This window comes from Hippocampus guttulatus, chromosome 13 (assembly GCF_054856545.1).
Source record: "Hippocampus guttulatus isolate MCC_2025c chromosome 13, RoL_Hgut_1.0, whole genome shotgun sequence".
NCBI classification, from domain to species: Eukaryota; Metazoa; Chordata; class Actinopteri; order Syngnathiformes; family Syngnathidae; genus Hippocampus; species Hippocampus guttulatus.
Genome location: NC_141273.1, coordinates 12,996,258 through 13,023,157, shown reverse-complemented (window position 1 = coordinate 13,023,157; position 26,900 = coordinate 12,996,258). Strand labels below are relative to the sequence as shown.

Here is a 26,900-nt window from a genome sequence, read left to right as displayed (position 1 = left end):
ATGTTGTTTTTTTGGCTCAAAAACGCCTTACTATACTATGTCGTCTTTTTTCGGCTCAAAAACGCCTTACTATATATACTATGTTTTTTTTCGGGCCAAAAACGCCTTACTATACTGTCGCTTTTTTCGGCTCAAAAACGCCTTTTTATACTATGTTGTTTTTTTCGGCTCAAAAACGCTTTTTTATACTGTCGTTTTTTTCGGCTCAAAACGGCTTACTATAGTATGTGGTTTTTTTCGGGCCAAAAACGCCTTACTATATACTATGTCGTTTTTTTCGGCTCAAAAACGCCTTACTATACTATGTCGTTTTTTTTTTTCGGCTCAAAAACGCCTTACTATACTATCTCGTTTTTTTCGGGCCAAAAACGCCTTACTATACTATGTCGTTTTTTTTTGGCTCAAAAACGCCTTACTATACATGTTCGTTTTTTTCGGCTAAAATCGCCTTACTATACATGGTTGTTTTTTTCGTCTAAAATTGCCTTACTATACATGGTCTTTTCTTTAGGTTTAAAACGCCTTACTATACATGGTCGTTTTTTTCGGCTCAAAAACGCCTTACTATACTATGTCGGTTTTTTCGGGCCAAAAACGCCTTACTATACTATGTCGGTTTTTTTGGGCTCAAAAACTCCTTACCATACATGGTCGTTTTTTCAGCTAAAAACGCCTTACTATACATGATCGTTCTTTTCGGCTAAAAACGCCTTACTCTACATGGTCGTTTTTTTCATCTAAAAACGCCTTACTATACATGGTCGTTTTTTCGTCTAAACACGCCTGACTATACATGGTCGTTTTTTCGGCTAAAAACGCCTGACTATACATTGTCGTTTTTTTTCGGCTAAAAACGCCTTACTATACATGGTAGTTTTTTCGGCTAAAAACGCCTTACTATACATTGTCGTTTTTTTCGGCTAAAAACGCCTTACTATACATGGTCGTTTTTTTAGGCTTAAAACGCCTTACTATACATGGTCGTTTTTTTCGTCCAAAAACGCCTTACTATACATGGTCGTTTTTTTCGTCTAAAACTGCCTTACTATACATGGTCGTTTTTTTCGGCTAAAAACGCCTTACTACACATTGTCGTTTTTTTTCGGCTAAAAACGCCTTACTATACATGGTCGTTTTTTTAGGCTTAAAACCTCTTTTTATACATGGTCGTTTTTTTTCGGTTAAAAACGCCTTACTATACATGGTCGTTTTTTCGGCTAAAAACGCCTTTCTTTACATGGTCGTTATTTTCGGATTAAAACACCTTACTATATACATGGTCGTTTTTTTGCCTTAAAACGCCCTTCTATACATGGTCGTTTTTTACATCTGCAACCACCTTACTATACATGGTCATTTTTTGGGGTTAAAACGCCATACTATACATGGTCGTTTTTTTCGGCTAAAAAAGCCTTCTTAAATATAGTCATTTTTTCGTCGAAAATCGCCTTACTATATACATGGTCGGTTTTTTTCGTCTAAAAACGCCTTACTATACATGGTCGTTTTTTTTCGGCTAAAAATGCCTTCCTATACATGGTCGTTTTTTTCGGCTAAAAACGCCTTCCTATTCATGGTCGGGTTTTTTTCGGGTTAAAACGCCTTCTTATACATGAACGGTTTTTTCGGCTATACATCAGGGGTGCGGAACCGGCCCGCAAGGAGGTTTGATCAGGCCCGCAGGATAATTTAAAAGTGAAAAAATACACAAAAGACATGGAATGAATATTTTTAATAAGGTGCAATTTGTGGAAGATCTGCTAGGGGGACACACTGTTTTGATCAGAGGAAAAGACAACATTGTTTTGATCAGAGAAGAAGACAACAGCAGCTTCAGTCTGTCACTGAGACAGAACCAACACAGCAGACGCTTTCAAGGACATGTGAATACTTTATTCGGAACACATATTATAGCACTCTCCTGAGTTTGTCAAGTGTAGGCAGGGATTTCATTTAGATTTTATATGCTCGTGTAAATGGTTTAAAAATTCCTTTCTTCATTAATCTCGTTTACTCTTAAAAGTGCATTACTATATTTTTCAAGACCATGTATATAGTAAGGCGTTTTTAGCCGAAATAAACGACCATAAACGCCATAATATACATGGTCGTTTTTTCGGCAAAAAATGCCTTACTATACATGGTCGTTTTTTTTCGTCTAAAAACGCCTTACTATATACATGGTCGTTTTTTTCGTCTAAAAACGCCTTCCTCTACATGGTCTTTTTTTTTCGGTTTAAAACGCCTTACTATACATGGTCGTTTTTTTCGTCTAAAAACGCCTGACTATACATGGTCGTTTTTTCGGCTAAAAACGCCTGACTATACATAGTCGTTTTTTTTCGGCTAAAAACGCCTTACTATACATGGTAGTTTTTTCGGCTAAAAACGCCTTACTATACATTGTCGTTTTTTTTCGGCTAAAAACGCCTTACTATACATGGTCGTTTTTTTAGGCTTAAAACGCCTTACTATACATGGTCGTTTTTTTTTCAGTTAAAAACGCCTTACTATACATGGTCGTTCTTTTCGGCTAAAAACGCCTTACTATACATGGTCGTGTTTTCGGCTAAAAACGGCTTACTATACATGGTCGTGTTTTCGGCTAAAAACGGCTTACTATACATGGTCGTTTTTTTCGTCTAAAAACGCCTTACTATACATGGTCGTTTTTTTCGTCTAAAAACGCCGTACTATACATGGTCGTTTTTTCGGCTAAAAACGCCTTACTATACATGGTCGTTTTTTTGGGCTAAAAACGCCTTACTATACATGGTCGTTTTTTCGTCTAAACACGCCTTACTATACATGGTCGTTTTTTGGTGTAAAAACGCCATACTATACATGGTCGTTTTTTTCGGCTAAAAACGCCTTACTTTACATGGTCGTTATTTTCGGGTTAAAACACCTTACTATATCCATGGTCGTTATTTGGGGTTAAAACGCCTTCCTATACATGGTCGTTTTTTTCGTCTAAAAACGCCTTCCTATACATGGTCGTTTTTTTCAGCTAAAAACGCCTTAGTATACATCGTCGTTTTGTGCCTTTGTACAGTCAGTGGGATCAGTTGCAATGCATATATGTGAATGATAAAAGTACATTGCACATTTGTCTCAGGAAATCTTAGGTGCTTCATGAAATGTTTTGTAAAAAATATGTTCATTAAGTTTCAACATTTTCCTAGTGTTCTTGTGCATCTTTCGACAAAAACAAAGGAAAGACATATTATTTTGGTTATTTATATCAGAGTATGGTATACTCATTCATGGTCCGGCCCACTTGACATCTACCGAGGCCCTATGTGGTCCACAATGTGAAATGAGTTTGACACCCCTGGCCAAGAAAGCTAAATGACAAAACGACACGATCTCTTTGGGCAACTCGTCTTCAATCGAAAACAAACTTGGCTTTGCAAACTATCCTCTGATCTCAGGATAGCATTCTGAAGGCAGGCAGTAGGAAATACTGGCGTGGTCGATGGGTTATGGGTGAGGTTGGAGTGCCGTCACATCGCCCACGAGAGACGCCAACCGTCTCACCAATTATGTTCTTTCTTTTAACCTTCAAAACCTCGTGTGGTCGGCTGTCTTTGACTACATATAAAAATTTCGAAATTTTCGCAGCAGAATGGCCGAATGGTAAAAGACCTCGCGTGGTGATCAGGCGAACCGAGCTGGTCAGAAGTCTCATTTCAACAAGCCTCATTTCATTATTCAGAGTTGAAGGAAGATTGTTCTTGGGTCCTCCGTGCCACAAGAGGGAGTATCTCACAGACCTGCAGGCAACAATTTTTGCTCTTCTTCCTGTTATTCACAAGGTCCTGAAGTCAAACTTTGGGCCAGCCTGAAAAGTAGGAGACATTTACACTCGTTCAATGCACCATCATGACTACTTTTTTGACTTTTTTTTTTCCCCCAGGCAGCAGTAAACATGTTTTTTTCGGCTAAAAACGCCTTAGTACACATGGTCGTTTTTTTTCCGTCTAAAAACGCCTTAGAATACATGGTCGTTTTTTTCGGCTAAAAACGCCTTACAATACATGGTCGTTTTTTTTCGGCGAAAAACGCCTTACTAAACATGGTGGTTTTTTTCGGCTAAAAACGCCTTACTACACATGGTTGTTTTTTTCGGCTAAAAACGCCTTACTATACATGGTCGGGTTTTTTTTCGGCTAAAAACGACTTACTATACATGGTCGTTTTTTTCGGCGAAAAACGCCTTACTACACATGGTTGTTTTTTTCGGCTAAAAACGGCTGACTATACATGGTCGTTTTTTTCGGCGAAAAACGCCGGACTAAACATGGTCGTTTTTTTCGGCTAAAAACACCTTACTATACATGGTCGTTTTTTTCGGCGAAAAAAGCCTTACTATACATGGTGGGGGTTTTTCGGCTAAAAACGCCTTACTATACATGGTCGTTTTTTTCGGCTAAAAACGCCTTACGACACATGGTCGTTTTTTTCGGCTAAAAACGCCTGACTATACATGGTCGTTTTTTTCGGTGAAAAACGCCTTACTATACATGGTCGTTTTTTTCGGCTATGCTATACATGGTCGTTTTTTTCGGCTAAAAACGCCTTACTATACATGGTCGTTTTTTTCGGCTATGCTATACATGGTCGTTTTTTTCGGCTAAAAACGCCTTTCTATACATGGTCGTTTTTTCCGCGAAAAACGCCTTACTAAACATGGTCGTTTTTTCGGCTAAAAATGCCTTACTATACATGGTCGTTTTTTTTCGTCTAAAAACGCCTTACAATACATGGTCGTTTTTTTCGGCTAAAACGCCTTACTAAACATGGTCGTTTTTTTTCGTCTAAAAACGCCTTACAATACATGGTCGTTTTTTGGGGTAAAAACGCCTTACTACACGTGGTCGTTTTTTTCGGCTAAAAACGCCTACCTATACATGGTTGTTATTTTCGTCTAAAAACGCCTTACAATACATGGTCGTTTTTTTCAACTTGAAAAAAACCTCGTGTGGTCGGCTGCCTTTGACTACATATAAAAATTTTGAACTTTTCGCAGCAGAATGGCCGAATGGTAAAAGACCTCGTGTGGTGATCAGGCGAACTAAGCTGGTAAGAATCCTCATTTCAACAAACCTCATTTCATTATTCAGAGTTGAAGGAAGATTGTTTTTGGGTCCTCCGTGCCACAAGAGGGAGTAACCTGCTCACCGCCAGAGTCCACCTACGAGCACAGACCTGCAGGCAACACTTTTTGTTCTTCTTCCTGTTATTTGCAAGGTGCTGAAGTCAAACTTTGGGCCAGCCTGAAAAGTAGGAGACATTTACACTCGTTCAATGCACCATCATGACTACTTTTTTGACTATTTTTTCTCCCCCAGGCAGCAATAAACATGATCGGCTTCCTGCTGTCGAAAGACCCAACACAGAGTCTATCTCCCTGGTAAGTTTCATGCCCAACACATCTTTGTATGTACAAGAAATTGACTTGCGTGTAACTCACGAATGCCTTTCCTCTCAGGTCAACACACCTGTCCCATGTTCTTCTCAAGAGCTGACCACTTCGCTGCCCAGCAACAAGCAGACTGCCATCCAACTTGCAACTTTTTCCTCTGCTTTTGTGATTGTCTACTCTGCAAAAGAAATAAAGCTTGATTACAAAGAACACTTCAACTCAACTTCATTTTTAAACATATCACCACAATCTAACTTAAAAAACAAAACAAAATTATTTTCATTTTTTTTTTCTAAACTTTTTCCTGAATTTTTTTTCAAAAATTTCTTTCCAAAAATGTTTTTCTCCTGGATTTTCTTTTTCAGGCAGAAAAAAATCCAGGAAAGTGGGTGGCCTGGCTGGAATGATGGCTGATGATTCGCTGATAGCTGTGAAAGTGGGTGGAGCATGACGATAACATGCTGTGATTGGTGGTAAGGGGGAGTGGTTATGCAAATTAGGCGTTCTCTGATTGGCGGGCTTTCGTGTCATGTGGAGACTCGAATTCAAGTTGAACAATTTATTGGACAGAAAAGCGAACATGACAATGTAAAAGCCTTAGATCAGTCAATCTTTGTGTGGGCCAGTTCAAGTTGCACGCACACAAACACTGACGACAGGCCTGAGATGGGAGCATGTGCTTGACCAGCTCATGCGTGATGCCACTGACATCTCATGACACACCAAGGGGGACATGAGCACATCCGACTTCTCTCACTGAGACAAAAACTAACTGCCATGTACTCCACAACAACATGATCACACTCTTCTGGTCAAGTTTTTAAATGACATTGAAGTGGGCCAAGTTAGTCATATGTATGTATATATTATATATACTGTATATGCATACATAGACACATTTTTAAATTAACTTGGTCCACTTCAAGGTTTAAAAACATATTCCAGAAGTGCTTGATGATGTTCGGGTTGTCTATGTGGAGTTGACACTGTTGTGCAGTACACGAAGCAGAAGACTGGCGGGCACACTCACCTCCACCTTGTGGTGCAACGTGACATCAGACATCAGCTCTTCAAGCACACCACACAACTCAGTACTCACGCGTGTCCAAATGCAGGTTGGCGTCCCTTCCGCATGTCCTCCGAGTCTGGCGGCTGCGCCTTTGGCCCAGTAATCTGACTAATCTGGTCAGGCAGAAAAACAAAAGTGGAAAGTCACACACTGTAATCCATAAAAAAGTTGTTTCCTTTTTTCTTTTTAATTTGAGTCATTATTCGTAAAGTGGCAGACTTTAACTTTCAACCCGTCCATTTCCAAACGTGCACGCACTCGCAATGCATCTGTTTGAGCGATCCACTCGCGGCTCTCTCCCCACACCTAAAGTACAATGCGCAACCTCCTTTCGAAAAACAAATGAACAAAGTCACGGGTGCATTTGTGGGAATAGTTTTGAAACAAATCTGCCACCTCTGATGTGAAGCCATCACACTTCCACTGCTGATAGCAGTTTTGGTGTGGAAAACATACAGAATAGTATTCAAGTCAAACGCTGAATGTTAAAATGTTAAAATTACTCACTGAGAACAGGGCTTGTGGACAGCGGAAAAACTTGTTCATTGAACGGCTGTGGTACCGTTCTTGTGCTTGTACTTATTCTTCTTCTTGGTGAATTGGATGTCTTTAGTTCATATCGCCCCCTACTGTCCAGGAAACCACAAAGGCGTTTGGCAAGCAATCTGAATCTAATTTACAGTATTAGCCAAGCGTGCAAAAACACAAAACACTAAACTAGGGCATATCTTGAAGAACCACAGATGTCAAGGGCAGCTGATCCAATGAGCTGGTGGAAATACCGAGCTTCCGTCTACCCCTGTTTGATCAAAGTAATGGAGAGTAGATTGTGCATTGTCACAACATCTGTCCCGTCAGAGAGGGCGTTCTCAAAGACTCGACAAATTGAAGTATTCCAAGTTGAAGTATTTAGTTTTGTTGACTGCAAATTTAAAATAAAGCAAGGAGGAGCGTATGTTTGTTTTGTTCACTGCTGCTGTTGCAGTTAATACTCACTATTTTTGTTATGATGCAGCATGTTTGATTGTTGTTCGTTGAAGTCTAATTTTGTTGCTTGGTTATTGTTTGGAGCCTTTTTAATGTTCAATAAAAAAGCCATTTCTTTGCTTGATAATTGTTGCTATTTGCAGTCAGTAGAGTGCAATATTTTGTTCACCAAGTCATTTATCAAAATGTATGCTAAATTTGTCATAAATATTTAAAAGAAAAGCTAAAGTTAAAAGAGCCGTTTGAGAGCCAAAAAGAGCCGGCTCTTTTCACTGAGCCGATCCAAATGAAGCGGATCACCGAAAAGAGCAGAAAATCCCATCACTAGTGTTGATTGCTGGGCCTTTTTGACAAAGAGGATGACTTTGAGCCATGCTGGTGAGAGTGCGGGCCGACCCTGTGTATAATGTTGTCATAAAAACGTACAAAAAAAAAAAAACACTGGTAGTCTATGCAGTTTGTGTAAATAAACACAACTATAGGTCACTATAATGAGGAAAAATAGTCATTACAACCCCGAATAATTATTTTCTGATGTTGATGATGAAATGTATGCCTCATATAGCCCTTTTTTTTTTTAAATGTAATGACTATGGCTGTTTACATGAAACGGACTCGTAATAGAACAAAGAGCAGATTATCCGCGTTAACCCCAAATTAAATTTAATTACACTGAGCGATGGCGCCACCTCCTGGTTTTCGATGACAACACATGGTAGAACGCAATGGATTAGCACCCCCCCCAACAAAAAAATAAATAAAGTTTGCAGGGGGTCACCGGTTCATGTGCGTGACGTAATTTTCACGTCAGAAGTTTGCATTTATATGTCGTAATGGAGGCGATTAATAAGGATGGCCTGGAAGATAAATAAAGCTGGCACTGACTTATTTTTCCCCATGGATTCATTGCCTGTTGCCATGGCAACTGTGTCCCACTTAACATCTGTTTTCCGGGCAGGTCTCTCCATTACGTCAGTCTTTGTGGGTCCAAATTGTGTGCAATGGAGTATTTTGTTCACACGAGTACAGTAGTATACTTAAATCCTGCTTTAGTTTAACAGTACATTATGCAACTGAAAATAATCTGATTTATTTAATTCCAATTCTTCATTAAGAAACAAATAGAGACCCATAAATAGCTGCAATTGACACCCCCCACGTAAAAAAAAGTGATTGCCTACAGATACCCTAAAATGGCAGCAAATGACAACTTTTACTTATACAGTATACAGGAATTCATTTTACAAATAATAGAGAGCAAGTCAAATTAACTGAGTAAATCTGACAAGATATCTTTAGCTTGATGAAGTTCATCAAACAAATTAGTTAAAGCCCAATTAGATTAGTCCAATAACCGAGTATTAACTGGATGATATCAATGCGATAAAGATGGCAAATTAACTTTCGTGTGATAAAGGTTAATTAAATTAGTTTGACTTGGTTTAGTTAGCCTGAATAGCCTAGTCAGATAAATTTAGCAGGATAACTCCAGCCTTGTTAAATTAGCCTAATTTGAATCGTCAGATAAAGTTAACATGATAACTTGAGCCTGGGGAGAGTTCCAGATAACATTAACTTTTGTTAGCTTTATTAGGTTAGCCAGATAAATTTGGCCAATGACATTTTGCCAGGTTTCATTAACGAGACAAAGTTTTGTGGAAAACTCTCGGCTGATTGTTAACCTTGTTCGATTAGCCAGTAAAAGTTAGCTAAATAAGGTTTGCTGTGTGTTAAGTCGGTCGAACGCATTTGGTAAAGTTGTTTGAATGTATTGGGCTGAATGCTAAAACATAGCCTTTTTCCCATAATGCCACGGGGTACTGACTTTACCAACAGATTCGATCAACTTCATCAATACGTTCAAACAACATCGGCCAGTCAAAAGTGTTGACTCCACATTGGCAGTTCAAGACTCATGAAATCTTGTGGCGTTCTGCCACACTAGTCAGTGTGCCGCGGCCCACAGCCGTATGAAGTTAGCCAGATGAAGTTGGCACGAGCTTGTTGGGCGTCAACCTGAAATAAATTTGACCACAAAGCTTAAGGTCTAATCAAAAAGTTGGAAAAGTCAGACAGATAGAGTAAGCTTCTCATTCCATACAAATAAAACAAATCCAAACAACAGCCTGACTCAGCTAGCCACATGTTAGCCTCTATCTGACCTGTTTACAAAAGCTCTCAAGAGCAGACTATAAATGAATGGGATTGTATAAACACATTTACTGGAGTCCTGATGGAGTACCGCCGCTAACCGAATTTCTCACAACAATAGTATTTTGGGGTTTCAAATGTCGCCTTTCCTCATCACACCAAACTACAATTTGTGGTAAAAACCAAACTGCTTGTCATTTGTGGTGTAAAAACAAGTCGCATAGAAATCCATCCGAGTGCTGAATATTACTTGGGAATGCAACGACTCTTGAGCATACAAGTCTTCTGTGCAGGAAGCAGAGTGAGGCTGACCAAAAAAAAAAAAAACCCCCCACAGTTATGCAGCGTGCTGGGTTATGGTGTTCATCTTGTTCCAGAGGCTCCACCCCACTCGTCTGGAAGCTGTTGACTTTTTGTCCAGATGTGCGCCTCATCTCTTTATAATGAGCCACAATCAAACATGGAGGAGTGTAGAAACAACACAACCTCGACCACATAGGAAGCAGCAGGCACTCACTGTCAAAATGAAAGTGACATAACAAAGATTTGGCTCGGATTATGGAAGATAATGCTTGTCCAGAGAGGGAGGAAATAGTTAATTCTGTTTTCACCAAAAGAGTCACAACTCGGCCCACCATCACATCTCAAGGGCGCTGCGGCCTCTCTCCATTTGGCTAAGCGTAATTTGCAGCCGACCAACAAAGTTGTCGGGTTGGTGATGCGGTATCGTGCGCAGTATCGGAGCATTTTTCAAGGAACAGTACAGGCAAGAAGAGACGTATAGTCCCTATTTTTAGGTACGATAAATTTCTTTCAACAATTTTAGCTATGCGAGAGTGCAAACTATTGGAACCAGCCTGCAACCACAATAATAACGAATACAACTATTCACTGAAGCGTATTTGATTGTGAATCCAACAACAAGTTAGTCCTAAAAGCCAAACAAGTGTGCGAGACCATTCCCACAAGTGACATTTTGGGCCACAATTTCTTTCCTCAAATTGCTTCCCTGTCCACAATTTGGGAACATTTGAAAAGGTTGCGCAGGTGTCTTTGACTTGGTCACGGTCCATAACGCGCGCATATGTGCGACAAAACACAGGGGCCCACTAATGAAACATAGCAAACATCTTTGACTTATAGGGTTTTGGGGGGGATGCGGGGGTGGGGGGCTTTATTTGGCCCACCTTATGCCCCCGCTGTGTCCTTTGTATGTGCAAGTGGACCGAACACACACAGCCCCCCAAAAAAAGCTTCATGATGAATCTACTGTCAGTAAGGAATGTTGCTTCTTTCTCTAAATTAAAAAAAAAAAAAAACAAAGCGAGTGGATGGGGCTCCAAACGCCTCACAGTTGACCTCACTAAAGTCTTATTAGCTGAGCACAGGCTGGCGAGGGGCTTCTCTTTGCAGATGATCTGATGCTTTGTAAATCACACCGACTGTTGGAGCGGTGCAGGATGATGCAATGGCCTTGCTTGCTACAGGATAGAGCAGAGGTCCGGAACGGGCCATCTCCGGATATTTTTTTCCAACAAAACCAGACCAATTTTTGCATTATTTTTGTTAGGACTTTAGGACTATTATTATTCCGAGTCTCAAAAAAGTATTTATTCTTCTGTGATTAAAACTTTTTTTTAATGCTATGCATCGTTACTCTTGAACAACTGTCACTTGACATTCTCCCCAAGATTGTCTGTATTCTTGTAAATTACAATTTTTATATAGTAAAAAAATACATTATTTTGCTTTAAAAATGACTATGCTCATATTACACCTTTCTATCAAAAAATGACTTTACATTTACAATATTGTGACTTTTTTTCTTGAAGATTTCCACTTTATTCACACACGTTACAACTTCTTGGTTGAAAAATGACTTTTTCCAAATTAAGGAAATTAGCGCAGATTTCAATCTCTGCCACAATTTTTTGGCAAATAAAAAGTCAAAAGATTAAAAGTCAGACTTTTTTCTAATCCAAAATTTTTCGAGATAAAAGCTGTCATATTATATTCTAAATATGATTTTTCTTTTCTGGATTAAAAGAAAGGGTATTTTTCCAAGAAAAAGTCACAGTATTAACTTTCACGAGATTGCCAGATTTTTGGCGGAAAATATGGCACTGTTTTCTTTCTACTCTCCTTTGTCTTTTTGAAAAGTCAGACTTTATCATAAGGGAATTACGACTTTTGAAAAGATAAGCAAGATTCAATTCCAGTCTTGTAATATTACGACTTTTATGGCTTCATCTTCGTAGTATTATTTTTATCTCGAAAATAACGGTAGTTTTTTCTTGCTACCAAAAAAAGATGACAGGAAAAAAAAGCTGGAAAACTCAACGATGAATGTTTGTCCTTTTATGAGAAGGCGGAGTGTTTTTTTTTCCCTCTCCCCCATGTGCTGCTGCGTCCAAGTCGTGTTACATAACCAAGACGCCGTTTCACATCCTTATGTGGAGCTCCGTTTGGGTCAGTGACATTAAAGTCCAAACTGAGGCTGACTTGTTACTTTTATGTTCACATTTCACTTTAACCGCGGCACTCGCGGCGACTTGAAGATGACTGAAGTAGACGCTTAACCTCGGGATGGGTAGCGGAACGAGCCGCGTGACGAAAGTTGCACCTGTGGGCTTCAGCGAGGCGAAGCCGGCTAAAAACGTCTCTTCTTCGGTCACTTCGTCGAAACGAGACGCCTTCGACGCTTTGAGGGTCCACTCCCGCCGCCGAGCTCCGGTGGACTGCCACAGCGCCGGCCACGACTCGGGGCTCTCCGGGGACGACGACGACGACGCGGACGCCGAGCTGGGCGGCTTCGACGAGGCGGGAGCGGCAGTTCGCCTTAAGGGGAAGAAGAACCAGGCGGCGTCCAAGAAGGCATTCATGAGGTGCAGGACGTACGGACTGTGTCACTTCAGGAGCGGGGAGGAAGATGAGCAGCAGCAGCAGGGGGCGTCCTCCACCTCCTCCACCACCTCCGGCCTCGGTGGGGCACAGGGGCCACATGGCTCCCCGGGAGCAGGCAACAAGAACAGGAGCCATCACGCCTTCGCACCTCCGCCTCAGGTAAGGACTAAGGACGGCTTCCTTTTATCAAGTAGACCTGTATGGTCGAAGTGCTCAAGTTTGGTCCTCGAGAGCCCCCTATGCAGCCTATTTTAGATGTTCCCCTCCTTCACCAGGCCTGATTTAAATGCTTATTAGGCACCGCTTGGGGTTAAGATCAAGGGATGTCATTCATATTTGTCAACTGAGGGAAGGTGAAGCCTTTAGAGACTTTTCAGGAAGTGCCGCTGCATGTCACATTCCAAAACGACTTAAGTACACAAACTTTTTTTTCAAGCCTAACACTTGAGGAAAAGTTGGGCATTTATAGAATGCAAAAAGAGAAAATGCAATGATGATCCGACGCAGCTCGAAGATCGTGGCACTTAGAATCTAAAAAAACTGAAACCACGTAACACAATTCTGTCTTTGCTTCCTGGTCAGTGTTCTACTCAGGCCTTCTTGGCAAGAAGACCAACAGAAGAAGATGGCGCCTTATCCCAAACACAGGCGTAAGTTTAATACTCACGTCACTCATGTCACTCGACTGCATCCTCCTCGGCTGACACTGACAGCAGTGCTACCGCAACTGGCAAGAGCGCCTGGCTCTTGTTCGCGTCGTTGATGGTCAGAGGATGTCACTGTAAAAAAGGTTCAAACCTTAGGTCGTTTCTCTTCTTCTTTGCTCACCATGGATAACTCCGCTTCACTTTGGTCACAGAATTTTGTTTTGCTACGCTTGTTCTGAAGCAAGTCTGGACATGCGCAGTAAAATGTTGAAATGATCCACTCATGAGAAACACTAGAAACGTTCATGATAGGTTAAGCTTTTTGATTATTTTTCAGCATCGTTATCAATAGCATTTTATTATAAAAATATCTGTACCTTATAATTAAGTCCATCTCTTGTAATTAAAAAAAAGTCCTTTGTTTAAACAGTCATTACAATTTGACAGTACACAATGAATATGATCTGTGGAAAAGAAAAACAAATCAGCCATCAGTGGTCCAATGTTGGGCCTCTAAAATACAGTACACGAAACCACCATGCCCGTGAAAAAACAACCAATCCGAGACAGATAATGTGGCACATGATGTGAAATGCTTTTTCTTTTTTGCAGTCACGTGTTAGAATTACAAATGTTTTGACTTTTGTTTCTCCTCTGTTCTCAGCACTTTTGGCCACAGCATGCCCCCCCTCGCCACACCAGTCATCCTGTATGACGGCTCTGAGGAAGAACTGATGGACACCATTGAGAGGGAATTTAGTTGACCCCCTCACCTCTACTTAACGCTAAGTTCATTGTTTGTCGTGTTTTGTTTTGGGGTTTTTTGCAGAGGCAGACACACACTTAGCCAACTTCTATTGTACCGCTCGCCTTACTGTTGTTTGCTTTTGGAATCGGGAGGCTAACGTATAACCATTCTGTTGATAATAAACAAAATAATATTTGCGGAGTAGCAGTTGAGGCACATTTTGGATTTGCTGCGAAGGAAATGAAGTCTTGCAGCATGTACGGCAATTGAAGCACGAGATTTTTTTTTTTTATCATTATTGAGGCCAAGCGGCTAAAAGGGAGGCGTGTACTGCTCGCCATGTTTATTTCAGGTTTCCTTCCTGACCACAGTTAAGGCAGCACTTCTCCACCCCTTGAAGAAAGGAATGTGTGCCAAAAAATGCCTCCTAATTGGAGCCATCGCTTCTCTGTTTAGGTTTGAACCATTGGGCTGTGCTGGCACCTAGTGGTGAAAAAAAACAACAGATTTTTGAGAATCTATTACATGGAAAAAGTTATTACAAGGATAAAATAACGTGTGAGGACAAGCAGTTTGGTCAATAAATGAATGAATATTTTGTTACGCCATACTTCAAGTTAAAACCATTTTCAAGAAGTCTTACCAGTAAGTCATAATATAGGTTTATTCATGTAATGTTGCAAAACTATTTTTGTATTTGAGTATACATCCTTTTTTTATATTCAGTTCACTTTTTTCTTATATTATTACAACTTTCTTACTGTAGTGACTATTTTTCCCCCTCATAATAGCCTTTTGCCCCCCATGTTATTCCTCTATCTCCACATCTTTTTTCCCCCCTTTAATTGTTCTTTCTTTGCATTGAGCACCTCATTTGCCTCAGCCCTAATTAACAACTGGTGAGTTTCCACCAGAACGCAGGTAGTGAGCTTCTTCCAAAAATGTAAAGTGTGACTCGACCGTATTTTCACGTGCCATTTAATCATCATCATGACAGCAGGCAGCCAGCACGAGATCATTTCACATTTGTGCAATAATAAAAAATATAATTCCTGACATGTATTTGTACACAAGACAAATTTGCTCTCCCATTCAATTCAATTTCAATTTAAAAAAAAAGCAATCATAATAATAAACTGTATTGTTGTTGGCATTCAGAAAACTTGCGTGTGTTGTTTCTTTGAAGGCCTGTAGAAAGACATTCTCCTCCTCACTGATGCGCACAGTTTGGGAGGAAGAAGTGGAAGCTGCTTTCGGAGCGCGTCATACTCGCGTGCGTTCTTTGCTATGTAGTCCTCGCAAATTCTGTGGGCAGCATAAAAAGGGTCATTTTTCATGTCCATGTAAGGGACGGAGCAAAAGATAATATACAGTGAACCTTCGCCATTTGTGGGGGGTTAGCGACTGCGCCCTGCCGCCAATAGCCAAAGCTCCGCAAGCAATGGACGCGCCCCTTGAAAAGGGTTTTGAACTACCAACGGATGCCACACGATGGGGGGCAAAAGACCACTGCCGTTTTACTGAAGCAGCCTTTGAGAAATCATTGTGTTGATAGCTGAATGTGTGGGGGAGAAAAAAAATCAACCAAGCAATGGCTACAGTTGAAACTTTTTTTGTCAATGTAATACATAATATAGTTTACCTGAAGAGTGGGTATGGCGCCATCTGGAAGACAAGTGCATCATTGCAGTGGCCCTGTACACAGCGACAATGGCTTTGCTTTTATTTTCTTTTACGAATCAACATGTTGCTCATGAAGGCACAAGTCGGAAGAACCTCAAAGGAGGACCTCTGTCACAGAAAATCCATAGCAGCTTGATCTGAATTTTTATTCCGTAATGACGTCCAGAGCAGCGGTGTCATTTCATTTTTATTTCATCCCCGAGGTTAGTGCTTGGTGAATTTTGCACAAAAACAACAAATGGACAAGTGTTGAAATGAAAAAAAACTGGGTGGAACTACTGGACTGTTTAATCAGATAGCTTTCAAAATGTGAGTGCATTGAATACAACCAAATCGAATCGTTCCACTTTAGAACATATCGAGATGAGTATCACATCATCTTTTCTCTGAGAGACAAACGTCTCTTTGAAGGAAGCGCCACATTCAGAGTACTCATTCATATGTATGTAAAACGGCAAGTAGAACGGCCTCTCGATATGACCCAACCATATCCAATTGAATTGGAATCCCACAGAAAGTTCCACTTCACTTAAACCATTTTTTAAAGTGCTTGAAAAAAAAATCACCAGGACAACGTTTTTTAAATGAAAATTTGCTTTTAACCAGGACTGTTGAAATATATTGTATATTCTTCCTACGAAATGGCAAAAATAAAGTGAACATAAGTAAGAGTCCATTACTGACTGACTGACACCTGCCACAAATATTTTCGTATTGTTGGTACTCACAGTGTCAACAAGGAGGATGTAATCACAGCTGCCTCCAAACACGATGACATCAGAGTCCTTGCCTGGACAAGCCGTGTGCCATAACCTTAAAACACAGAAGATGATTTTTTTTTTTCCAAGCGTAACATTTGTGAATCATGCTTAAAGCAACTCGTAGTGCGCCAAAACTGTTACCTTGGTTTGTTCTTAAAGGGATGCTCCACTTCCCCCCATGTCTTTGTCTCCACATCGAAGAGCCAACCGTCACCTGGTAATGCAGCGACAAAAATGAAAAGGAATCACAAAATTGTGGAAAATCTTGCCTTGGGATGAACTCTCCATTGGTGTTTCCCCCCGAAAATGTATACCCTTTTTTTCCTCGAAAAATGTTGATCAGTTGTTACTGTAAACGTGCTTACTCATAGGTTTGCAGTCCACACTTAGACCTCCAAATAAAAACAAGCTGCTGTCCGACGCCGCTGTGAGCGAATGCCATGACCTGCCCACTGGAACGCTGGACACAGGGACTCTAGACAAAAATCATTTTCAGCACGGTGACTTTAGAGGAATCCCCGTTAAAGAGCGACATGTCACAGTCACTCACATTTCTGACCACGTCCAAGAGTCAAGGTCCAAGCAGTGAATGTCATTTTTTCGGGTTTCCTGCATTCATGACAAAAAAATGAAGATGCCGGAACACAATCGTGTTTTATCTCCAAGGTAAGACTACTGCTGGAAAAAACGTCTCACACCTTAACTCTCCCGCCACAAATGTAGCCTCGATTTCCGAGCATGGCGCAGGCCTGAGCCGCTCGGGGGGCCGGAGCGCGGCCGCGTGTTTGAGGTTGACCCCAACTGGATTGCGTGGGGTCAAATATGTGAACCTCGTTGTTCCATCCCCACATGACGCCCTTAAACAAGACACAAGACCAACAACATCTGAGGAATTCTTAGCTCTGGAAAAACACACACGCAGACACACACATACACACACGTTCATTGAATCTACTCTTGAAATTACCTCCGATATATCATCTACAATGAAGCTCCTGTTTCTTCTGTCCACCTCTTCCACCAATTTGTGACCATATCCTCCAAAGTAGATGATCCTAAAGCACATTTTTTAAAATCAATGCAGGATGGATGCAGACATTAAAATACTGAGTCTGAAGAAGTCATCTTGCTTCACTGTGCCTACCTTCCTTTGTGAACCCAGCAGGACAGTTTGTCTCGAGGCGACGGTGCGGAACCGACGCAATGCACGACTTTGGTCCATGCGTAATGATCACCTGTCAGCTTCACGCGATAGATCTGTTGACAAGTCACACGATAAATTTATTACCTTCGTCTTTCTGGCTTATTTTAAGATAGGATAAGATAAGATAAGAAAACCTTTATTTGTCTCACAATGGAGAAATTCGCAACTTACAGCAGCAAGGATGGATATACAGCTTTTCAATGACTTTCTTATGAGGTGTCAAAATAATGAGGTTGCGGTATAATAATAATAAGAATAATCACAGAAATAAGGTATGTGAGTACAAGCACGAAAACCTGGCAGTTGCACCGAGGTGTAGAGACTTTTGATACCCATTGCAAAGTATTGTGACATCGACTTTGGATCATAAATTTCACCTGATTGGTCTGACCGTTGTCATCACAACCTCCAAATATGTACATGTGACCATTTAGGGAACAGCTGCAGCTCCCTGACATGGAGGGCGGGACTTCGCCTGTCATGTGGAACACCTGCCTTTGAGAAGAGAAACAAATATGATGTGGCTGAGTGATTCACTCAATTCATTTTTCACAGCAGTAACAAAACGTGTCAGGTCATAGGGCTGGGCAATCTGGCCTAACAGTCATTATCCCAGTCTTAATTAAATCCCTTTCTGGTAATGGTAGATATCACGATATAAATTTATTAAATGTAAAAATTATAATAAGAGTATTTGAGTTATATACTGTAGTCCCTAAGCAAAGTTTTAATTGATTAAAAAAATAAGAATGTTCAAGCTGTCCATAATAAAGTTGCCTATGATGGTATTAGATAGAAAATTAAAGTTTCTGATAAACACTTGGGCCTACTATGCTACTGTAGTTTAATGTCGGGCACGATGATACTTTGAGATCCCAGTATTTTCTTGGGGTAGTACTTGACGTAAAAAGATTGAAAACCCCTCTGGCTGCATGACAATCAGGAAGGTTAAATGACCCTGAAAACATTGAGAGCTGCTTTAATGAAGGCGTTATATTATCGTTTGACTCTAGAACAATATTTTGAAACTACAACTTGGAGGTCGAAGGACTGTGTTTGATTTGAGAGTTCCACGATACAGATGTAACATTCTTACCATGCGCCTTGTACCAGGTCATACACCCAGAATTCATCACTGGGGAGGAACACTTCATCGTCATCAACAGACTGTGGAGAACAGCATGACTTAGTGACATCAAGCGAGCACAAGTTCATATCAAATGACAGAAAATGAACAAAACTTTGTGATGAGCGTGAATGTGTTTTCATGCATTTTTTTAAAGCAGACATTATATTGACTATTTCAAAGTTTGCCGGTATTTTAATAACATGTCTGACATGCTAGTGTCAAAACAGCCCAAGTATCAAGAATTACAGCATACTCCACACCTTTAAGGCACACGTAGTCGTTCACGCTGCTTATCTGAACTCAAAATGTTTCTCTTTGCTCTCTGTATTTGTTAATGCTTGTGTCTCGTCCAGGGAAGACAAGATGTCAAATTCCTATTACACTTGGTTTAATAAATATTTGTTAATTCAATAGTAATTTTGGAATTATTAGATAGCGTATGTGCAGCGAACTGTTGACAAAAGAAAAAAAGAAAAGAATAATTCCCCTGAGGAAAGTGCGTATTGTAACCTGCGCCTCGAGTTACCATGTAGCCGCCCCACACATACAACTGGTCGCCCTCCACCACCGCTGTATGTCCGCTGCGTTCTCGGGCCACGAGTTCCAGGCGGCTCTCGAACAACGACGATTCCATGACAGCCAGGTGGCTAAATATAATCAGCAACCATGAGTCAAACAAAATATTTTCCAAACGGGGGGGAAAACGCCGATGCTGGAGTTGAGGAGTTACGGCAAAACAAACAAATACACGTCCATCTTGTTTTACCGCGAAAGTTCGTCTGTGTACAGACCACAACAAGCCAAATGGCTAACATCGTAAAATAGACGTTTACGACGAAAGAACAACAGTTACCCTGAGCAGGTTTTAACAATAAAATACTTAAAACGAAGCTAATAGATCATTTTACCGTTTATTCTCATGTTATTGAAGCAGGAATGTCTCGAAGACGTAACATGACATCGTCTTCTGTCGTCCCTGACACACCATCTGAATCACAACCTCAAAATTACGTAACGTCCGGTGCAATTCTTATTCAAAATAAGATATCCGAGCTCTTATTTTCTAAATAAAATGTCGCAAATGGCGCACATGCACGAAATACTGGACAGTGGTTCATAGAATAAAATACAATACAACACAATAAATCCTGATTTATATAGTTAAATACTGGATTAGGAGTTGAATTCCTTCCATGTGGGCACATGTCCACTTAAAACAAATAGTAGAGATCGACGTAATCCGTAACAGAGAGAGATAATAAACCATGCATCTTTAATCACACATTTTCTTTTAAAGTAAGGCAAAAAACAAAAATATAAGAGTGAATCATGTCTATTGCACAGTACATATGTTTTTTGTGAGCACATACATACAGTTTGGCATGCATCTGGAGGCAAACCGTTTGTTTTTGTGCCGGACATTTGCCAGTGATGATTCCACATGTAGGATTAGTTTGGTGCAAGTGGTTGTCTTGCGCAACCAAACAAATCTTCCTTCTGTAAAAGGTATTATTGCACCATATATACTAACAGCGGTTACTTCATCTCTAATAATTTGGTAAAAGCCGCTTTTAAACATTGCTATAGACCTCAATTACTCTATCTGGTTGTCAGTGTGTGACGTGGTTATTTTAGAATGTTGTTTGACATACTTGGAATATATTGTTGCTGTTGTGCGATTTAAAATATATTTGTGTAAGTGGCAACGCGAAGTTAGCCGTTGATAAATACTGCATATATTATAAATGTCACTTTAATGTCACCAATAGGCAGATTAACTTTGATGATCTGTTCTTAACATGGTAGCTGTCGAGATTACAATTTTGATACTTTTTCTCTCATTGCAGTAAAATTAACTGTTCGGTGCAATGAAATCAGTTTACAGCTGCTCTGTTAGAGGCATAAAATAAAAACAGGAAACAGTCAAATAAAATAAATATTTTTAAATATATGCTGTATATAAGACATACACAGGTCATTAATATATAAATGAAATTCAAATGAAATGCTCTTACTGAAAAACTGCCTGCTCAGAGGAAAGCAGCAGCACAGAGGCCGGCCAGCCAATCAGGAGCCAGTAGTCTAAGTGAGCCCCCCCAGCCAATCGGCTGCAAGGAGGCTCCGAGCCCTCCCCACCGTGAGATGAGACAGACTCACATCCGTCATCACTGATGAATGGAGCCGCACCAGGGACACATCGTAATCGGAGGCGAACCGCAGGCGGCCATGAAAGGACGACAAAGGACCCCCCAGGATGAAGACCACGCCGAGGACATCCTACAGCTCCGTCCACACTCCCCTCCATCCTCCTCCTCCGCATCTCACTCCCCTCTGTCGGCCATGCCAGCTTCGGCGTCCGCCCTCCTGGCTCTGGCCTCGCCAGCCACCCGTCGCTCCATCTCCATGGGCGACTTCCGGAGGGTGACGGGCGCCATGCTCGCCGCTTCCGAGCCGACGTCCGCCTCAGCCACGGCTCCGTCCTCCAAACTGGTGACGCCGAGCTCCAGCATGGAGTTCGAAGCGGCTCGCCGGCGCCTCCTGGAGGTGGAGGAGCGCCAGCGGGTCGTACGGGAGATGGAGCGGCGATTGGAGGAGCTCCGGGAGGTGTTTGTACGCTCCGAGCAGGAGGTGGTTCTGCATGGGGAGCGGCTGGCCCGGATGTCAGGCGCCGCCCAGCAAAGCGAAATCTACGTGGCCGAGGGCAGCCAGCGTCTGAAGAAGGGACTCAAGTTCAAGAAGCACCGGCCCACCATCGTGTTCTCCTCCATGCTGGGACTCCGAACGTGCCTCCCTTGGCCTGTGAAGCTCAAGTAAGGCAGAAGAACATGAACCGTCTTCCACCATCTGCGTGTATGCTTGTTTGCTCTTGTATCCTAAGGCTGGTCCTTCGGGTGTTTGGAGTGCCTGCACAAAGGAGCTCAGGAGTCAATCAATCCAAGTGATGCTCTTCCTCGTTGTCATGGAAACCTTGCTGCTTTCTTTTTCAACACTGACGCCAGAATGGGAAGAGATTGCTTGGTGCTGCATGGATGAGTCACGTATGATGGGATTCACAATGGCTGAACCCCTGGTTATCTGTTTATAGTCCATGTGTTTTATTTATGTTCCAGATCCACCCGAGATAGGTGAAAAAACACAATGAAGAGCAACCATATAAAATTAATTTTCAGATTAAAATTATTTCTCCCCTCCCACACACTATAACATATTTTAACTCATTAAAACACACTTCTGAAAGTATTACAACATAGTATAAATAAGAATTAAATATGAGCAGTACGATGTTTTCGATCGAACATGCACACTTGTGTCACATACAGGCGAATAGAATTTAGCATAGATATTCCGGTAATTATACCGTAGCCCTTCAAACAGTCCAACTTTGTCACACATGGCGCTACATCACATACAACATCAAAACGAATTCAGCATTTTATTGAACACTAAAAACCAGGGACCCCACGCAATTCGCGGGAGACAGGATTCAGGCCGGAACATGAATCACGAAAATCAGTTTATACTTAATGCCCCTTGAAATGCATTGAAATTTTTAATTTAAGACATTGATAATCCGCCAACCTGTCTCCCATGCAAAATGGAGCTTGCACTCCCCAATATTTTGGAAAAATATCAACAAACAGGTGAATCCAAACCTTAACTATGCAGGGGTCCACTGGTGTAATAACGTTACTAGCTTAATGCTAAAATACTAAACTAGCATAATTTGTGCGGTATAAACACACAAGGTGCAGCATGACCACACAACAAAGTAGCAGACAATATTACTCACAGGCATATATATATTCTTTGCGCTTAGTAGACCTTCTCTGATTCTTCTTCTCTTGGACACTTGATGACCCAGGGCCTAATCAATGACCCCCCCTCCAACCCTCCTAACCCCCACCCCTTCGCACGGCCCTGACTGTAATATAACAGGGGTTCACTGTATTGGAAAAACGCAAACTCGAGACATCTTTACAATAGGACCTAGCAACACAGAGACAAAAGATGTGCCTTGGCGTCTCTGTGATTCATCACTTTGGAGGAGGAGGAGAAGATGCGACACGAGCAGGTGATGACTCCACCTGTGGCCTCCAGTCTCCATGACAACCACTGTTTGCTCTGCGTTTCTCTCCACACAGCTACACGGAATGTATCAGACCGGGCGGCAGGCAACGGACGCTTCAATTGAAAACAAACACGCTTTGGATGTCAAAGGCGACACATGCGCAATTTAGATGACTGCAAACGCTACCGGAATGTCACCATCGTACTTGTGTCAGCCATTTAAAAATCCTAATTTGTTTCATTTAAAATATCAAGCGGAAATTTTTCGCTTCAACTCGGCTGGGAGTGTTAGTGCAGTTTCACATTTGTGATTTGTGTGCTTCACTCATATGTATCGACACTTAAAAGACAGAACATTAGGTACGCCATCTCATGAGATCCAATGCAAGAGCTGAATTGACACTCATATATCTATACATAAAATGTAATCATTTCAGAAGCTGAATACACTTTGTGGACGCCCTGTATTATGAAATGAATACTCACTCCATTTTGATCTCGCCATTAACGTTGCAGGTGTACCTAAAGTTGTGGCCGGCGAGTGTGCACACGAAACAGAGCGGATGCACCGGGGACGTCTATTCCTGGCATTCGAAGGTCAATGCAGAGCAGGCTCTCAGCTCAGCTTTCAGGAGAATTCTATATGCGGGCTGGGCAAGTGCACAAGCGGGAAACTGGACGGTGTTAGAGCATCAATACTTAAGTAGCGTCGTTCACTGCTAAGGAATGGCACATTCGATGCATGTCAGATGTTTAGCGGGGTGTTTTCACACATGGTTCAATTTAGCATATGAATTAACTCTGAATGATCAGTCGGCATCTTCTGTGCATATGTGAACACTCAAACCAGATTGAAGCAAACCGATTTGATATCGGCAAATGTCTCAATCCGGTCCTGCTCCAACTCCACAATGCAGTTAAAAGTGAACAAACAGCAGTCCAGGTTTCGTTTGCTTTGTAGACCAAGTTGGATCAGAAGTAGAACTAGTTCCTCTTTCAAAAGAATTTTTAGTGTAAACTGCTCTCAGTTTTGTTTGCTTCAAGTCCTCACAGTGGAGTTGTATGGGCAAGGTAAACACAACTTGCTCTGTTTATTTCGCTTTGTGCTGCTGTGGATCCAATCAGACCTGGAATGAGTATGAAAGATTACTGGTTTCTCTTTCAAAACTACTTGCTATGTGAACTCTTTCTAGTCTTAAAGTTGTTAGCTTTTTCTATTGTGTTTAGCTGGACAGTCCAAAAGGGCTTAGATCACTTTCAAGTCAACCAAACTGGTCTTCATTTGATTTGCTTGAAATTCTGAGAGAGGTTTGTGTAATCCAATTTGGTCTGGGTTTACTGGACTTTATATTGACTTACGCCTCATCAGAACCTAAGTCAACATCTTTCGCAAAATGATCCAGACCACTTTGAAACAAACCAAATCAATCCGCTTCAAGTCATCAGCATAGTTTGTACAACGTGTGGGCAACGTGAACAGAAAGCGGTCATGGTTCACTTCAGTTTGTATTGGCATCAGATGTGAACTGGGCAACAATGAGGACCGGTTTCTCTTTCAAAAGAACTTTTAATATGACTGCAAAGAGAAATCCGTCTAGTCCCCTGGAGTCCTGAACTATTTGTTGGCATTATTTGCACCCAAGTGAAACAGACTAAAACCACTTTAAAGCAAACCAAACTGGTTTCAATCTTGATTTAAATCCAATCCTCAGCGCAGTGCAAACACAAAGTGGTTCATTTCACTTTTTATTACCATCACACCTTAAATGGACCGCGAAGTCCTCGAATGTGAACACAAGTAGACCTGAATGCTTTTTCTCGATTCGCTTTCACGCCGAACAGACTGGTGAGTTTTAAAGGGCCTACATGGTGGCAAAAACTTAATATTCACGTAACAGAGTTGGAAAGGAGAACGGAAATTTCGTTTTTACCTTATCAACTCTTCAAAGGGCTCGAAGGACTGTGATACGAGAACACGTTCGAGGAGGGCGGAGACGACCAGTTCTCGTCTGTCACATTAATGAAAGCCATAACAAACTTATGATTGACTAAGTCTCGATTAGCATTCCACTTTGCCAAGGGAGCGTCTGCTTGCCGGCTCTGTGCTACCAAACAATAAGCGCTTATTATTAGTGAAGAGCTAACGCAGGATTAGGCCTTAATGTGTGTGTCGTTACGGTCCTGTGTGTATAGCCTATAGAAATCACGTTCTACATCTGGCCTCTATCGCTTCTCATATGCCTTATGCAATGTCAGTGCATTGGCAATGATAACTGCTGACAAAGTTGACACATTTCGAAGGGGTGAAACATCCAAATAGGACACTAGACAACAACACTGTTTGCTTCCTCAAGTTTTAGGAGTACGTTTCCCAAAGAGCTCGAGAATGAATGTACTGTACTCTTTTAATATTTCAGAATTTTATTTTTTTCCCCGTGAGCAAATACAGTACTGTATATGATTTGGGGTTCTTATTTTTTATTTGGACCTCTGGTTGGCAAGATGCTGTCATATTGAGAGAACAACAATGCAGAAAAGATTATTCCGTTTTTTGAAATAATGCATAATTGTTGACTTTAACTGAGATTTTCACATGAGCTGTTTTTGCATAATTTTTTCACTTTTTCAACAAAAAATGTGACTCAAAAAGTAAGTGTAATAAAATCATTTGTGGGCGATAGGTTTAATTTTAAAAACAAATCTATATACACATGCGAAATTTAAAAATCTAGAGTTGAGAAAAGAAATATACACCAGGGCTGAACAATTTTGAAAACTAATCTCATTGTGATTAATTTAAATCTTTCAACCTCCTCTTCCCATGTATTTTTTCCCCCACAAACACAAGCCATAAATGAATATTGTATTACATTATCGATTTATTTTACATAAGCATTGTGGTCTTAAAGGTTGGACTTAAGCTAACATAAAGGCAAATGAACCATGAATTATTGGGAAAGACTGTTTAGATTCAATTGTTCAGCCCTACTCCTGACACAAAATTTGGGCATACAAAGGTCCAAATGTATTCATGAATTTGCATTTTAATGTACTTTCTTGATATTTTGTATCGTTATGTGATTGGTACACCTTTAAGTTATGGTATATTAAGTACTGATTTCCTTTTCATTAGATTTTTTTTTAAATCACAATTTGCTGCATATGATTGAATGTTTTGCTCTCGACTGACCCTCGCGGCGGTTGTACATTTGTTAATGTACATTTGAACTATTTGGAGCCTTACTGCCACGCTTTCCTAATGGAATCAACCTTTATCACTTTTGAAAACAAGCTTTCTACGGCACAGTGCAAAGACTGAATGTTGTTTCGTTTTCTGCTTACTTTCGCTGAATGTCGTGTCATGTTGAAAGTCAAATACTCTTGACTATTTAAGCTCAGCGCCGCAATGTACAAGACTAAAAGGAAACGTCGTTAGGATTAAACTGACTTAATGATTAAAAATGTTACATAAGATTCCAAGCTTCTTCTTTTTTTCTGCGAATTCCGAATTGTTTGGATTTACAGCCAGCTTTTAATGCGACATGTGGATATATTTTAATCATCACTTTGCATTTGATTAACGGCATAGGGGTCTTAAAGATGCTCTTGAGCTTGAAATGCATTGAAAAACCCAAGTTAGATAACCGTGCATTTTTAACTGGAAATGAGTGCGATTGCAATCCACTTTTGATTTAGCACTCATTATTGTGAGACAGGATTTATGGATTTACATTAAGATGAATGTTTTTGGCTTTGCTCACTTAATGGAAGCATTAAGGGCACATCTCGGGGTACGGTACACATAAAGAGAACCTTCTCGTTTCCATTTCAATGTTACACATCACAGATGGCTTTTAAACAGACGCTAATAACGTATTCAGGGCACGCTTAAATAAAATCCAGAGATACAATCATTCTCGCTTTTCGCAGATTAGCGCGGCATCCAGCGCTGTGTTGTGCACACATTAATGCCATAAATCCATACAGGCTTTAGGGGCCGTTCGTATTGGCTACGAAGCCGCTGTTATTATTCGGCTTTGTTACATAAGTGACAGGTTGGAATGTCATCGTGCTGGACACTGGGCTGCAGCTGCCAAGAGACAGCCGTGCTCGGAGAGGAG

At 41.0% G+C, this 26,900-nt stretch overlaps 3 protein-coding genes and 1 long non-coding RNA gene across 7 annotated transcripts; 2 read left to right on the top strand and 2 right to left on the bottom strand.

Annotated features, from left to right (window-relative positions):
- Positions 1-1,717: 1,717 nt before the first annotated feature.
- On the bottom strand, positions 1,718-6,995 carry LOC147196425 (uncharacterized). 2 transcript variants are annotated; one of them, XR_015102704.1, is made up of 5 exons: positions 6,723-6,995; positions 6,528-6,610; positions 5,505-5,606; positions 5,110-5,279; positions 1,718-3,844 (listed from the first exon to the last, which is right to left on the bottom strand). It is a non-coding gene; the product is annotated as an uncharacterized LOC147196425 (long non-coding RNA). The 2 variants fall into 2 exon arrangements; XR_015102703.1 differs by having other exon boundaries at positions 6,528-6,995.
- Positions 6,996-12,075: 5,080 nt separating this feature from the next.
- LOC147196424 (uncharacterized) lies at positions 12,076-14,799 on the top strand. Its single transcript, XM_086127737.1, has 3 exons — positions 12,076-12,698; positions 13,122-13,189; positions 13,851-14,799. The coding sequence occupies exons 1-3, from the start codon at positions 12,222-12,224 to the stop codon at positions 13,948-13,950; spliced, it is 645 nt and encodes a 214-aa protein (XP_085983863.1). The 5' UTR covers positions 12,076-12,221; the 3' UTR covers positions 13,951-14,799.
- A 97-nt stretch (positions 14,800-14,896) lies between these two features.
- Positions 14,897-19,750, bottom strand: LOC147196423 (kelch domain-containing protein 1). 3 transcript variants are annotated; one of them, XM_086127734.1, is made up of 14 exons: positions 19,620-19,750; positions 19,238-19,358; positions 18,679-18,749; positions 17,960-18,077; positions 17,523-17,635; positions 17,346-17,433; positions 17,077-17,235; positions 16,929-16,987; positions 16,744-16,853; positions 16,520-16,592; positions 16,346-16,430; positions 15,577-15,629; positions 15,313-15,489; positions 14,897-15,239 (listed from the first exon to the last, which is right to left on the bottom strand). In XM_086127734.1, the coding sequence occupies exons 2-14, from the start codon at positions 19,343-19,345 to the stop codon at positions 15,089-15,091; spliced, it is 1,365 nt and encodes a 454-aa protein (XP_085983860.1). In that variant the 5' UTR covers positions 19,346-19,358; positions 19,620-19,750; the 3' UTR covers positions 14,897-15,088. The 3 variants fall into 3 exon arrangements, with proteins under 3 accessions (XP_085983860.1, XP_085983862.1, XP_085983861.1); XM_086127736.1 differs by lacking the exon at positions 15,313-15,489; XM_086127735.1 differs by having other exon boundaries at positions 15,089-15,489.
- A 1,119-nt stretch (positions 19,751-20,869) lies between these two features.
- Positions 20,870-26,253, top strand: LOC147196422 (uncharacterized). The gene has a single exon (XM_086127738.1). The coding sequence runs from the start codon at positions 20,887-20,889 to the stop codon at positions 21,523-21,525; it is 639 nt and encodes a 212-aa protein (XP_085983864.1). The 5' UTR covers positions 20,870-20,886; the 3' UTR covers positions 21,526-26,253.
- The last annotated feature ends 647 nt before the right edge of the window (positions 26,254-26,900 follow it).

Coding starts and splice junctions, on each gene's coding strand:
- LOC147196423 (XM_086127734.1), bottom strand. CDS start 19,345: ATGGAATCGTCGTTGTTCGAGAGCCGCCTGGAACTCGTGGCCCGAGAA. Junction 17,434..17,522: donor TGCTGGGTTCACAAAGGAAG/GTAGGCACAGTG, acceptor AATGTGCTTTAG/GATCATCTACTTTGGAGGAT. Junction 17,236..17,345: donor TTGTAGATGATATATCGGAG/GTAATTTCAAGA, acceptor GTCTTGTTTAAG/GGCGTCATGTGGGGATGGAA.
- LOC147196422 (XM_086127738.1), top strand. CDS start 20,887: ATGGAGCCGCACCAGGGACACATCGTAATCGGAGGCGAACCGCAGGCG.
- LOC147196424 (XM_086127737.1), top strand. CDS start 12,222: ATGGGTAGCGGAACGAGCCGCGTGACGAAAGTTGCACCTGTGGGCTTC. Junction 12,699..13,121: donor CCTTCGCACCTCCGCCTCAG/GTAAGGACTAAG, acceptor CTTCCTGGTCAG/TGTTCTACTCAGGCCTTCTT. Junction 13,190..13,850: donor GCCTTATCCCAAACACAGGC/GTAAGTTTAATA, acceptor CTCTGTTCTCAG/CACTTTTGGCCACAGCATGC.